The 13,535-nt window shown below is 35.2% G+C and overlaps 1 protein-coding gene across 1 annotated transcript in view; it reads right to left on the reverse strand.

The window, feature by feature from the left end:
• Nucleotides 1–13,472, reverse strand: part of LOC111055862 (nuclear pore complex protein Nup98-Nup96) — a 69,774-nt gene extending 56,302 nt beyond the window's left edge. The window contains 7 exon segments of the mRNA XM_039432003.1: nt 503–609; nt 1,794–1,982; nt 5,024–5,138; nt 6,489–6,700; nt 8,679–9,008; nt 10,776–11,024; nt 13,233–13,472. Coding sequence (XP_039287937.1) covers nt 503–609; nt 1,794–1,982; nt 5,024–5,138; nt 6,489–6,700; nt 8,679–9,008; nt 10,776–11,024; nt 13,233–13,242 — 1,212 coding nt within the window. The 5' untranslated portion in view covers nt 13,243–13,472.
• Between the last annotated feature and the right edge of the window lie 63 nt (nt 13,473–13,535).

A 13,535-nucleotide genomic window follows, 5' to 3' on the forward strand; every position in this document is an offset into this window, starting at 1 on the left:
TGGAAGCGCGTATATGTGTACGCAGCTTTATAATGGCAGTGGAGAAAGATAGGAGAACAACATTGTCGATCCTCACTATCATGTCAATGCATCCTTGACAGTAGCTGATACAGGTTCAATGTAAATTAATTCTTCATCTTCGTTAAAATAATCAATTATATTTTATCAAGCAAGAAAATTATATCGTGGACCTCACTATATGAGGTAACATTGAGTAATAACATCCGAAAGGATTTCTCTGCCAATGAAAGCCATAAAAATGAATGAATAATTATGACAGATATATTAGGTTTACCTGTCTTTTATCTTTAGGGCTACTTCTAATATAAATAGGCTAAAATAAAAATATAAATTCCAGTATCCTTTTAAATTATTTAATCACAACATGTTTCGGACATTAAAGCCATTTTCATGTCAAAATGGCTCTAATGTCCGAAGCATGTTGTGATAAAATAATTTAAAAGGGTACTGAGATTTATATTTTTATTTTATTTAGGTTTACCTGATTTTGAGTGGTACTAAAAGCACCGAATCCACTGGTGGTGGTTGCTCCAAAAGAAGGCTGCGATGTTGCCGTTCCGAACAGACCTCCTCCTTGAGGTGCAGCCGCTGCAAAAACAAAAATATTTCAATTTTTCAATTCTTTTTATTTGCCATCAATACAATTTACAATAAATTATTCAAGAAATTCATAGAAATAAAAATAAAACATAGCTTACAATCAAAACAAAAATTATAAATTAAATATAAAAGTGAAGTTTTCAATAGTTGATAAAAGTAAATCGTTTTCAATTTATCGAAGTTTTCATTAAGTTAAGTTTTCAATATGCAAAGTTTTTAGTTTGTCAAGTTATCAAATAGTCAAGTTTTCAGTTTTTAAAGTTCAAATTTAGCAAAGTTTTCAGTTTATCAAGTTTTCAGTTTGGCAAGCTTACAGATCGTCAAGTTTTCAGTTTGTCAATTTTTTAATTTGTCAAGTAATAAGTTCAAGTTTTCAGTTATTCAAGTTCTCATTTTGTACAGTTTTCTATTCGTCGAAGTTTTCAAAAATTCAAGTATTTAGTTCGTCAAGTTTTTAGTTTGTCAAGTTATCAGTTCATATTTCTAGTAAGTCAAGTTCTCAATTCGTCAATTTTTCAATTTGCCCAATCCTCATTCCATAATATTTTTAGTTCGTCAAGTTTTCAGTATGTTAATTTCTCATTTTGTAAAGTTTTCAATTCGTCAACATTTTCAGTAAGTCAAGTTATTATTTTGTGAAGTACACATTTCGTCAATTTTTCAGTATGTCAAGTTCCAATTCGACTAGTTTTAAGCACATAAACTTCTTCAAGTTTTCAGTACCGTACATCAAGCCCTCAGTACGTCTAGTTTCCAGTTTGTGGCGAAAAACGCTTTCCCAACAATCGAACGCATCAAGTTGTCGAACTTGACAACTGCGATTTCATGGCGGCAAACACACACTTACCTCCAAACGGCGTGTTAGCAAATAGAGGCTGTCTTATTGTATTTCTTTCTCATAGTGCAGGTTGCACAAAAGCCTGTTGAATTGTAATCAAGATTAATTTCACGAGAACCAATCAGAGAAGCCTTGTTTTCAAAAAGCCTCCACTGAGTGGTTCTCGTGAAATTTAACATTATTCTTAATTTCAAACGTAATAAATGTTACGAGAACCAGTCAGAGAAGCCCTCCTTTCGCAAAAGCCTCCACTGCTTGGTTCTCGTGAAATCACGATTAAAATATAACCAGCTTCTGAGCAACCGGGCGCGGCTTAGGCTAATCTGCAGCTTACCTCCAAACGGCTTGTTGGCCGTGTTGTTGGCGAAGAGGTTGTTGGTGGTTGTTTGCGCATTGAAGCCGAAAGTGTTCTGCGAGGTGGTGGCCGCCGTGGAGCCGAATGCACTCGGCTGCGCAGTCGCAGTCTTCCCAAACAGACCGCCGCCGCTGCTCCCAAACACACTGCCTGATGTGCCACCAAAACCTACCACAGTCAACACAACTATAGTGAGGTCCACGTTATAATAGCAGTGAAGAAAGATAGGAGAACAACGTTGCCAAGTCTCTCCATTTTGCCACTGAGTGTACACAGCTGTTACTCAATTCATCCCATTAAATTTGATCTAATAATAATTATAATTTCCTTGATAAAATAATCAATTTAATGTCGAATCAATCAAGAATATATATTTTTTCATAATTTGATTAAAAAATTTGCTTCCATAACTGAGATCAGATTTTATTTTTATACAAACCTGAAATGGCGGCTATTTTTAAAAGCTGTGATACACCAATCTGAATCTCAAAAGAACAGAGGTAGGTATTCTATTCCAATTTCTTTTGAAAATAAGAGAAAAATAGAAATCCTATTGAAAATAAGTAATTTCAATGAAAACAATTCTGAAATAACCTTTCAATATTATTTATACCGGTACGAGTAGGTCTAACCTATACGTGTAGGCTAACTGAAGCATGGATGAAGTCTAGGATGGTTAGTTATCTACTTTTAAAATGTCATTTCAGGTATTTTAATTTGTGTTTCTCATACGATAATGTCTAAAAATTATTTAATTCTTTCAAAAATACATTTTAAATCACAAAATTCCAAAAAATTACAACTGTTTTTATCTATTTTCCCATATTTGTAGGTTGGATTGTAACATGGAGAAAAGATAGCATAAGAATATATTCACATGGTATAGGACGTTAAGGGCCAGTTTCCGAGTTCGGGATTTACCAAAGTTCTAGACTTTAAACAGCTGGAGTCATAAAATTGGCTTTCCGAAACGAGGCGAAGTCGCAGTCCACGTTCAAATTAAATTTAGAAAAACTAGAAAATTGAACATAAAATAAAATAAACAGAAAATAGTGTAAAGTTTTAGCTATTTTGAATTATTTAGGAATGTTTAATTTTGTCAAAGAAAAACGTTTCCAATTACAGAAATGAGAAAATAAAGATTATCATAAAAACTGCGACTACGCCCCGTTTTGGAAAGCCAATTTTCTGACTCCAGCTGTTTAAAGTCTAGGACTTAGCTAAATCCCGAGCTCGGAAACCGGCCCTTATAGTTCTGTGAAGCTATGTGACGCTGGCAGTCTCTCATACTGTGCCGTTCTTACACTCTTACTTACGTAGAGTCTACAAAAATGTATCTAGGCCTACTTATGTTACCTTTTCTCTATGATTGTTCCTTCCAGATTCAAGTTGAATTTAAAAATCAAACAGGTTCAACATCTAAAAAACTTGAAGCAGGGTCTATCTACATTGATATAGAGGATTCAAGTTTCTGTTCTTGTAAACTGACTTCAAGTTTGCAAAATAATTCATTTCATACAAAACTTGAATTCAAGTAAACCTGACTAATGTAAACGCCCTTTTAAAAGTTTAAAAAGTGAGTTTTCAATATGGCCCTTAAGGCTGTGCAAAGGCTAAAAATAAACTTCCTTCTCGTGATATTTTTCTCAGTTTTTTGATTTGTATAGCATCAAGCTATCAAAATGAAAAAGTTTTCACAGGAAAACATTTTTAACCGATCATTACTTTTTGAGATATGAGCGACTGAAGTTTGAAATTTTTGGGACAGAACATTTCAAATTCGGTACGATATAAATCCATGAGATTTAGAGGATGTATTCTTCATGGTATTGTTGATCTAGTAAAACAAAAATTTTCTGAAAATGTCAATTTTTGGAAAAGTTATTCAATTTCCAAAAAGTAACTCAACTAAAAGTTATTTTTGGTTATTTTTAGTTAATACCCGGGTATTATTTTTAATACCCGGATATTATGTGTTTGTTGCACTTATCTGAATGGTAAATCTAAATAGCTTCTAAATTATTGGAGGAGGTTGCTGACTAATTATTTATTTCGTTAGGCTACCTCAAGCAAGAGCAGTAGCTGAAGACAGATAGATATTGAAATATCTAATTGTTCATGTTTTGAGACTACTACAAGTGATAGAGGAAAGAGAAACTAGGATATCAGTTTGAGGAAGATATTGTGATAATCTTAGTAAGATTTAGTAATCTTAAAAATTGATATTTTCAGAAAAATGTTGTTTTACTAGATCAACAATACCATGAAGAATCTATCCTCTAAAGGCCATTCCACACAGCACGTGGCGTGCGTGGCTGGACGCACGCTAGCAACTTTTCAAAACATCGCTTCCCAGCTAATCAAATGAAGCAATTCACATAGCAGCCACGGCCACGCGGCAACGCTTGCTATACTAGCCACGCGTGGCTACCGTTCGCTCTCTCAGCGATCTTTTCAAACGTGTCCGGCCACGTTTTGGTCTGAGCATGCGCAGAACGTATACTAGACGTATACTATCATTGTCAGCCTCAAAGTCGCGCATTAAATGATGGAATTCGCCATAGGTCTTCCTTTTTTTATTGATTGGATGTACGGACCCACTGTTCCCCTGCTGTCACCGAATACAATAAAACCAGCTCATTATCATTACTACTGCTGTTGGAGTCATCAAACCAAGGTAAGCCACAAGAAAATCCAGATTCACACCACGGGACCGTCGGAGTTAGCATCTTCCTGCATACTGACGGGAAACGTGGCCGGTATAGCTTCGCAACAGTCGTGGCGGTGTGAATTGGCATGTGGCTAGCGTGGCCGGCGTGGCGTGCGTCCAGCCACGCACGCCACGTGCTGTGTGGAATGGCCTTAAATCTCATGGATTTATCTCTTACCAAATTTGAAATGTTCTATCCCAAAAATTTAAACTTTGGGCGCTTATATCTCAAAAAGAGTAATGATCAGAAAAAAATGTTTTCCTGAGAAAACTTTTTCATTTTGATAGCTTGATGCTATACAAATCAAAAAGCTTTGAAAAAATCATGAGTAAAAAGTCTATTTTTAGCCTTTGCACAGCCTTAATGTCAATAACTAACCATCAAGTTACACACTTTGGGTGATTCGGCGAGGCTGAACATCCGAAAGAATCTTTCTGCCAATAGAGGCCATGAGAGTGAATAAATAATGAATAATTATTAAAATGACATGTGACCTACCTGTGCCAGCCGTACTGCCAAAAAGTCCACCGGTGGTCGAAGTTGATCCCATAGTGCTGGCTCCAAACAGCGACGGCTGGGAGGACGCTCCAAACAGGCCACCGGACTGAACACCCTGTATACAAGAACATCAACATTATAGTGAGGTCCACGTTATAATGGCAGTCGTTACCAATTCTCTGCCTTGCCACTGCCTTCTATATAATATAGCTGATAACGATATAGGCTAACTGATGTAATATAAAATGTTCATTCTTGTTTAAAATTATCAGATATTTGTTATTCGTCAAGAAAATATATTTTTGAATGATTGAAATTCATCATTGATATTTGAAAAAAATTATTATTTTCGGTAGCTCATCTTAAATATTTTGTCTGTCAATCATATTTCTACATTGTTGGAGTACGATGTGGAGGTAGAAAAGGATAGACTCATTAGTCCAGTCACTATATACATTTGTGCCATGCAATAAATATTTTAGTTCTGATTTTTTAATATATTATTTGGATACATGGGAGAAGTCCAGAACCAATTTCTTCATGCGAAATTTCCTTATGCTAGATACAGAGTGGACCAAAAACCTCGTTTTTTCGGTTCATTTTCCAGTTTTGAGCTATTTCCGCCAAATCCATTAATCGGACAGAAAAATTAGCTCCCGCCTTTGTTTTAGAATAAGATTTTTTTAATAAAATGAGATCATTCGGAACTCTCTATCTCTAATAAGTACTGAGTTATGATATTTTAAACAATGGTTTTCGGACCACTCTGTATCTAGCATAAGGAAATTTTGCATGAGGAAACTGGACTTCTCCCATGTATCCAAATAATATATTAAAAAATCAGAACTACAATATATATATATATTGCAAGCACACCCCCTGTTTTATGTCTATATTGACTGGACTACATCTACTTTGTCGAATGATAGACAAAAATAGCAACACACACCAATGTTAATCAAATTCTGCCATTATAACTCACTGTGTAGGAGTGTTAGTTTATCTATTTTATTTTTAAATATTACTATTATTCTGTTTGTGTTCTTACATAATGTATACAAGATGTTAGATCTTCTCGCGTTCCCCGGTCGAACCACTCTTGCTCGCCGGTCGATCATCAATCGCTCTGCTGGAGTGACGTTCGGTTGCGGAGCAGAGCGAAAGTCTGTACGCACCTTAATATGTGACTCCACCAAGCAATGATAGACAGACTTCAATGGAGGCTTATTATTTAATTTACTTAAATTCCTTAAGACAAAAATTCCACTCGCTATTTTACTTTCAAACTTATCCAATTGTTCTACTTGCCAATTGATATCTACCAATATCTCCTTGCTACTACCAATCGATATCTACTTACGCTATTGTTTCTCTATGCTATAACTCATAACTCACTATTGTAATTTTGAACGACGATAAAACTATATTTATTTAAATACGAGGATTTAATAAATGAATAAGTCACCTGTTGCGGTCCCTTGCGGTTGGCGACATAATCCTCGAGTCGCAACTCTTCCAGCGACTTGGCCTCGTACTCCTTCATGCAGGTGATGCAGTGGTGTCGCGTGTTGATGGTGGACGTCTGGCCACTCTTCACCATGGTATCCGTGCCGGTCACCGGCGTAAACTTGATAGTTGTGCCACCTCCGGTCGCCGTCGCCGTGGCGCCAAATGTACCTGCAAATAGGACGCCGATTATTGTCACCTAAAGTTATCTAGAAAAATATAATTCATTTATTTATTACAGCAAACGATACAATAGTCGGAAAAGAAAAAAAAACAGGCTATTGCCCAAAACTTCTTCAATTTCCTAATTTTGTCTTAGTGTCAAAATATTATGTAGGTTAATATAGCCTACGTAAGTATTTCTACGAAGTCTGATCACACAATCATTGAACTAAATTTTTTTTTATATCTTTCTTTTCTATTCTGTATTATGTTTGTTTGTGAAATAAATGAATTGATTTATTGATTAAATGTGCAAAGAAATAGTACAATTCAAATCAAATTATTCATTTTATTTATTTACATCTTTCAATTATTATAAAGTGTATGAATGAGATTTATTGTATAATTGTGACGAAGGTAATGCTTCTGAAGACCTCAGAAGCGGTTACAATAAAACATATTCTATTCCATTTTTTAGTACATAATATTAATTAATTTATTTAATATTGGCAATACCATATTAAGCGTTTATTCAGGCGTTTTTAGAATTGGCAGGCCAGAAAGTTCTCAGATTGGATTATTGGGTTGTCGCCTGAAACAACGGTTAATGTGGTCTGGCCCTTATAGTCTAATATTCTGAATAGAATAAGACGAGATTCGACCTGGCAATACACTGCATTTGTGATAATTAATAGAAATCAATTAATGTGACTGTCCCTAACTATAGTCTTATTTTATTCAGACTGTAACCATAGAGAAAATACAGAGTGAGCATAAATTATTGAACACATTTCATAGGTGATTAAAAAAATAAAGATTGTAGCGCGCCTATTTCTGTGGCAAACATTTTTGTAGCTGCTATAATTTTGGGATGACCTTCATAGAAAAGAACAGCTATTGTCTTGGTGAACATGATGTTTTCGAGCTAAAAATGTATGTGTTTTTATAGAATTATTTTGTGAATTTGAAGTTTGTTTTATGCTTTTACAGAAGTTTTATTATTAATCTATCTAAATTTAAAATACTTTGTTTTATTCTGATTGATGATTATAGTGAATAAATTGAAATGGACATAACCTACATAATATTTGGAAACTTTAAGACAAAATTAGGAAATTGAAGAAGTTTTGGGCAATAGCCTGTTTTTTCTTTTCCGACTACTGTATTGTTTACTCTATTCAATAAATAAATAGAAACGAGTCGGCACGATGGTGGGGGTGACACGGTCGGCAAAAGCAAATCTGTTATTACCGTTCAAACACGCTTTCGTTTAGAGTATGGCCGTGAAAAATAAGTTGTATGCAACGAAGTTATGTAATATTGATGAACTAAAACGAAGAATTAAAGCCGTATTCAGGACATCACTGAGGGTGCATTTTAGTTTGTACGTAAATTTCCGCTGTCGACGACGACAAGCATTGTTGACATTCATATTGTCCAAATTTCAAGTGTGCTAAAACAGCTGATCAAATAACGTGTTATTATTTGTCTCTATTATTAAAGAATTAAAAATGTCTAATAATATCAACATATTGCCAATTAAAAATATAAAGAAGTATAAGCTCAACCTGCCCCATTAAAACATAATTAAACATAATCTTTTAGGTTATGGAGACAAATTGAAATCTACCCAATCTGAGATTCTCTCCCTGTCTTGGTCGACATCGGCATTTACGCACAAACGAAGACACAGATTTAATCGACAATGTATGGCATGAATATCGTCTAGATATTATGTGCAACAAAAGATGCTCACGTAGAAATTTGTTGAACTTGTCATGAGTTATAAATAAAACTATTTGAAATTGACTTTTCAATAGATAAATCAATATTCATGTAAGTGGGCTTATGTTATTTTTTTATTCACCTATGAAATGTGTTCAATTATGCTCCTCACCCTCTATATCATTATACTATCTTTTACTCTTTAACTCTATGCTATAAGTGAATTACAACTGATATGCGACAAGTGAATAGACCAACTCACCAGCACCAGCCCCAAACAACCCACCGCCCCCAGCAGCGGGGGCGGCCGCACCAAACAGCGGCGTCTGCGCCGTCTGCCCACCAACCGCCCCCGTCTGCGAGCCAAACAGACCTCCACCCCCGGCACCGCCAGCCACCCCTGTTGTCGCACCAAACCCGCCAAATCCGCCTCCCGGCTTGGCCGCCCCCGCAGCTGCCCCAAATGCACCGCCTCCGGCGCCAGTGGTGGCCGCATTGCTCGCCGCCCCAAACAGGCCTCCGCCTCCGCTGCCTCCGCCTACCGCCCCCGGCTGTGAGCCGAACAGGCCGCCTGACGTTCCCGCGAATCCGCCTAAGCACACAAAAAACACATCAACTTAGTTATAGTATAGTCAGAGGTATTAAAACATGAAAAAAAATCTATAATATAATAAAGAAAAGAGAAAAAAGAATTTCTTTCTTTGGACAATCATATTCTTAGAACCCCAGCGCAAAAACAGACAGAGCCACAATTCCTTGGCTTGTGGAAATAAAAAAGACATATCGGAACTAAATTTGACTTTGAAATTTGAACTATTGACGATGTCAAAAATCGCACAAAAATCTATAGGGAAACAATCACTGACAGAAAGAGGATCTTATCTATAAAAAAAATTAGGAGAAGGCAACAGGTTTGTTCAGATGAATTGAGAAAAGAAAGATCTGACGGAAAGAAAAGGTACTGGGAAGAAAGGAAGAGAATTGAAGCGAATAAACAAAGAAAGAGGACTAACCAGAGACTACACTGATCCTATGTGGTCATAAAATCAATGAAAAACAATCATAATAATAATAATAAAGAAAAGAGCTGGCTTATACATGTACGGGATAGAAAATTCACGAATAACGCATCATCACGTCTGAACTACTGGACTTTAATTTGAAATTTTGCATAGCCTATAGATTCTTAATTTACCGAGGATGGTTATAGGACAATTTTGAATTCTTCAAGATTTCAGTAAATCAAGTTTTTACTTTGTCAAGTTGACAATTCTTCAGGTTCACAGAACGTCAAATTTCAAGGTTGTGATACTTTGTTTAAGTGGTTATCTATCTCTCATGTAAAAATAATCTATATAATATTATTATAAAAATAATTGTCTGATACACACACATACGAGATAAGGAATACACGATTAACGAATCATCACCTCTGAGCTTCTGAGCTGATTTAAATTGAAATTTTGCATTTATAGATGATAGATTCTTGATTTACCGAGGATAGTTAGAGGCCAGTTTTCAGTTCATCAAGTTTTCGATTTGTCAAGCTTCCATTTTGTTATATTTTGCTTGAGATGGTGATAGATGAAATAGTGTATTCAACGGTTTCATCTACTATCTTCTTATTCTTCTTCTATATGTATCTTCTTCCTGTTGCTTCTCCTGCTTCTTCTCCTTCTCTTCTTCATCTTTCCGCCTTATTATTATTATTGCCTCTTCTCCTTCTTCTTATTCTATCTATATCTATATATAAGTAAGGAATAGGCTCATAAATGTACGGGATACAAAATACATGTTTGTCGCATCATCACGTCTAAACTACTGAACTGATTAATACTGAGGGTAATACTGAGGGTGATGCCCACCTAAGCTCTTAGGCTTGTGCGTGGGTAATGAGTGAGAGGGATGATGATGAGAGATGACGACTACTTTTTAGGTAATCGGGACCGACGGCTTATCGTCTCCTCCGAAAGACAGGGTGGCCGTATCTATGTGATTGTGCTGTGGTCAGAAACTTTTGCTCCGGTCGAGATTCGAACTCGGGTTGTCTTGATTATTAGACCGACGCGTTATCACTTATTCCAACGAGATACCCAAACTTGAAATATCTTCTTTACTTCTTATTCTTCTTCTATCGATATCCTCTTCTTCTATAATAATAATCGCCTTTATTGATCAAATATACAACAATTTGTTACAAAAATATTTCTATATAAGTATTACATTACTGGCATTCACCCCATGGATAAGATCCGTCCGGGGCTCTTCTTCTATATTTTTACTATACACATAAAGGAAGAAATTGGCTGATATGAAGTATATGTAAGGGACACGAAATACATATTTGGATAAAACTGACCAAACGCGGGCTGAGCATTCTGCGTCTGTCCAAAAGCAGTGGTGGTTCCGCCCGCACTGCCAAACAGCCCGCCCCCGGTCGCCACCCCCGTCTGTCCGCCGCCTCCAAACAACGATCCGCCCCCAGCGCCGCCTCCAAAGGCAGTAGTGCCGCCCCCAAAGGCAGTCCCTGTTCCAGTCACGCCTCCCGGTTTGGCGCCAAATGTCGACTGACCAAACGGCGAGCTGTTAGTCGCTGAAGAGTTGAAACCTGCAAATAAATAAATAGTTATAAGAAGGTATTTCAATAAGCTAATTGAATTGTCAATTGATAAATAAATAGTTTCATAGCACCATGGATAAGTTAACTGTCTGATAGCACCTAAGAAACTAGTTGTTGAGTTTATCAGAGACAAATGATACTTAATCAGTACCTTCACTCTATGGTTTTATATATAATGTTTTGAAAAAAGGGTACTATGAAATTATTTCATTATTAAATTAATATAAGCTATTTTTCTGTCATGAGACACACAGAAAATTGACAAAGTCACAGTATGCAAAATACCAAGTACGAGATTGAATGTACAACAAATAAATCAATCAAAATAATAATTTATTTCTGAGTAGTTGTAAAGGTGAGATTGTTGTAGTTATCCATGCTGGATGAAGAGACTAAAGTGAGGTCTACGTTAAAATGACAGTGGAGGATAAAAGAACAGTGCTGCCGGTTCTCTGCCTTGACACTGCTTTCTATAGAGGCTATAGAGCTGATACCGATATATCTGATAGAATGTCATCCGTTCATTTTTGTTTCAATATAATCAAAATTATATTTTATTCAGCAAAAAATATATTTTTCAATATTTTCAATGATTAAGTAATGAATATTCTTAATTAAGATTGAATATTTTTTTAAATAAATTTTATTTCTAAATAATTGTTGTAGTAAGATCTGGCAACCTCGCAGAGCTAGAAAAGGATAGCTCTATCTGCTTCGTTGAATGATATACAAGGATAGCAACAACAATGTTAATCAAAAACTGTAATTCTAACGATCCTTACTATACAGTGACTATACACTATACAATAAAATAGAAAACTAAAAAACCTTACTATAGAATTACTATAGGCCTACACTTATTAATTAACAATCAGTTTCTAAATGAAATTTTATAAAACAAAAGCTTGTTTACAAATCCTATAGGATAGAGCACAAAAACCATTATTGAAAATGGTTAGCTAATTAAATTGTTCATCTTATTTAGTATTTAGATAAAATATATCATCACACCAGAATAGTCATACTTACAAGGCACTTTAGCGTCAGTCCTCATTTAAAACAATTTATAATATTCTATGATAATGAAACGATCTCCCATTGAATGAATTATTCAGCCGACAGTCTTTTGACAGACAATGCAGTTTCAAATTTACGACCAGCTGTTCATGCTATCTTTTCATAACTAGGTTTTAGTCTAGAAATGCAATAAATTAAACAGTATCAAAATATTTATATATTATTATGTAGGCTAAGTTAATTAATTTAGGTTTGTGTTCTATTTCAGCCATACGAAATTCAATCAATTATTCGTAGGTAACATCTTGTGGATTATTTGGTGAACGAATTTTGTAAATAAATTCATGCTTAAATTCTTAAGATTCTAATTGTTTGTAAAAATATATTATTTTTTGTTACTGATATTTTTTGATGTTACATGTTTAAATACATGTATGTAGTTTTCAAAGCATCAACATTTTAAAAATTCTTCCTGTACCGCTGCACCGCATAGCCTACGACTGAAAGGGTATATCCTTTATTTTCTTTGATTGCTTATTCCCTCTGTCCCTTAATCCCTTCTGCCCTTGATCCCTTATTTCCTTCATCCCTTATTGATCCCTTACTTCCTTCGTCTCTTGATTTCTCATTTCCTTTGTCCCTTGATACCTTATTTACTTTGTCCCTTGATCCCTTCGTCCCTTAGTAACAGGATTACGTTTAAAGGGTAAAGTGGTTAAATGATAAACTAACTAACCAAATGACACTTTTATGTGAGAAATCGTAGCAAAATACTCGTAAGAAGCAACATACTTTGTCTACTCACTTGTTTTTGAGTAGCCTAATAAAGTAAAGCAGCTAATTTCCCAAAGCAGTTTCTTTTATCATCGAGTCACATTGGAAAATGTTTACAGAGAATTCCCGGAAAAGCATAACTGAATAAGCGTCGAAAAACTTGAAGCTTAAAAATTTAAAATGCAAGAAAAAAACATTTTGAATAGGCTAAGAGTTTGATTATTGACAACTACAAAACTCGCGGTAATAAAATTAATGTATAACTTAGTAATGAACATTGAGTAGAATCACTCTTATCATTTCTAAAGATAATACTATTCGTTGCCCAACTAAAGGCAACATAAACAAACATGCAAGAAAATGAGAAAAGTTCGTTGAAGATGCACACTATACACTTTACATTACCTTGGAACATTTTGATAAAGTTGTGGATTCCTCACAGATTTTATCAGTTCAGCATTTTTAAAATGAGTCTCTATTTAATAAATTATTGAAAAAATTCATTAAAACTGGAATACACACAAGGAAATATGATTAAATACTGAGGATTTTGACTATCTTTTCGTATCAAACAGTCACACAACTCAAACTCGGATTCTCGGATGTTTCCGCTTTCCGTTTCGTTTTTCGGCTGGGCCGTCCATGATGGATTTGAGCAGTGTCGCCAACATGAAAGCATTAAAACACTTATTGCGTCTCTATTTGATG

Source organism: Nilaparvata lugens, chromosome 7, assembly GCF_014356525.2.
Source record: "Nilaparvata lugens isolate BPH chromosome 7, ASM1435652v1, whole genome shotgun sequence".
Taxonomy (NCBI): Eukaryota; Metazoa; Arthropoda; class Insecta; order Hemiptera; family Delphacidae; genus Nilaparvata; species Nilaparvata lugens.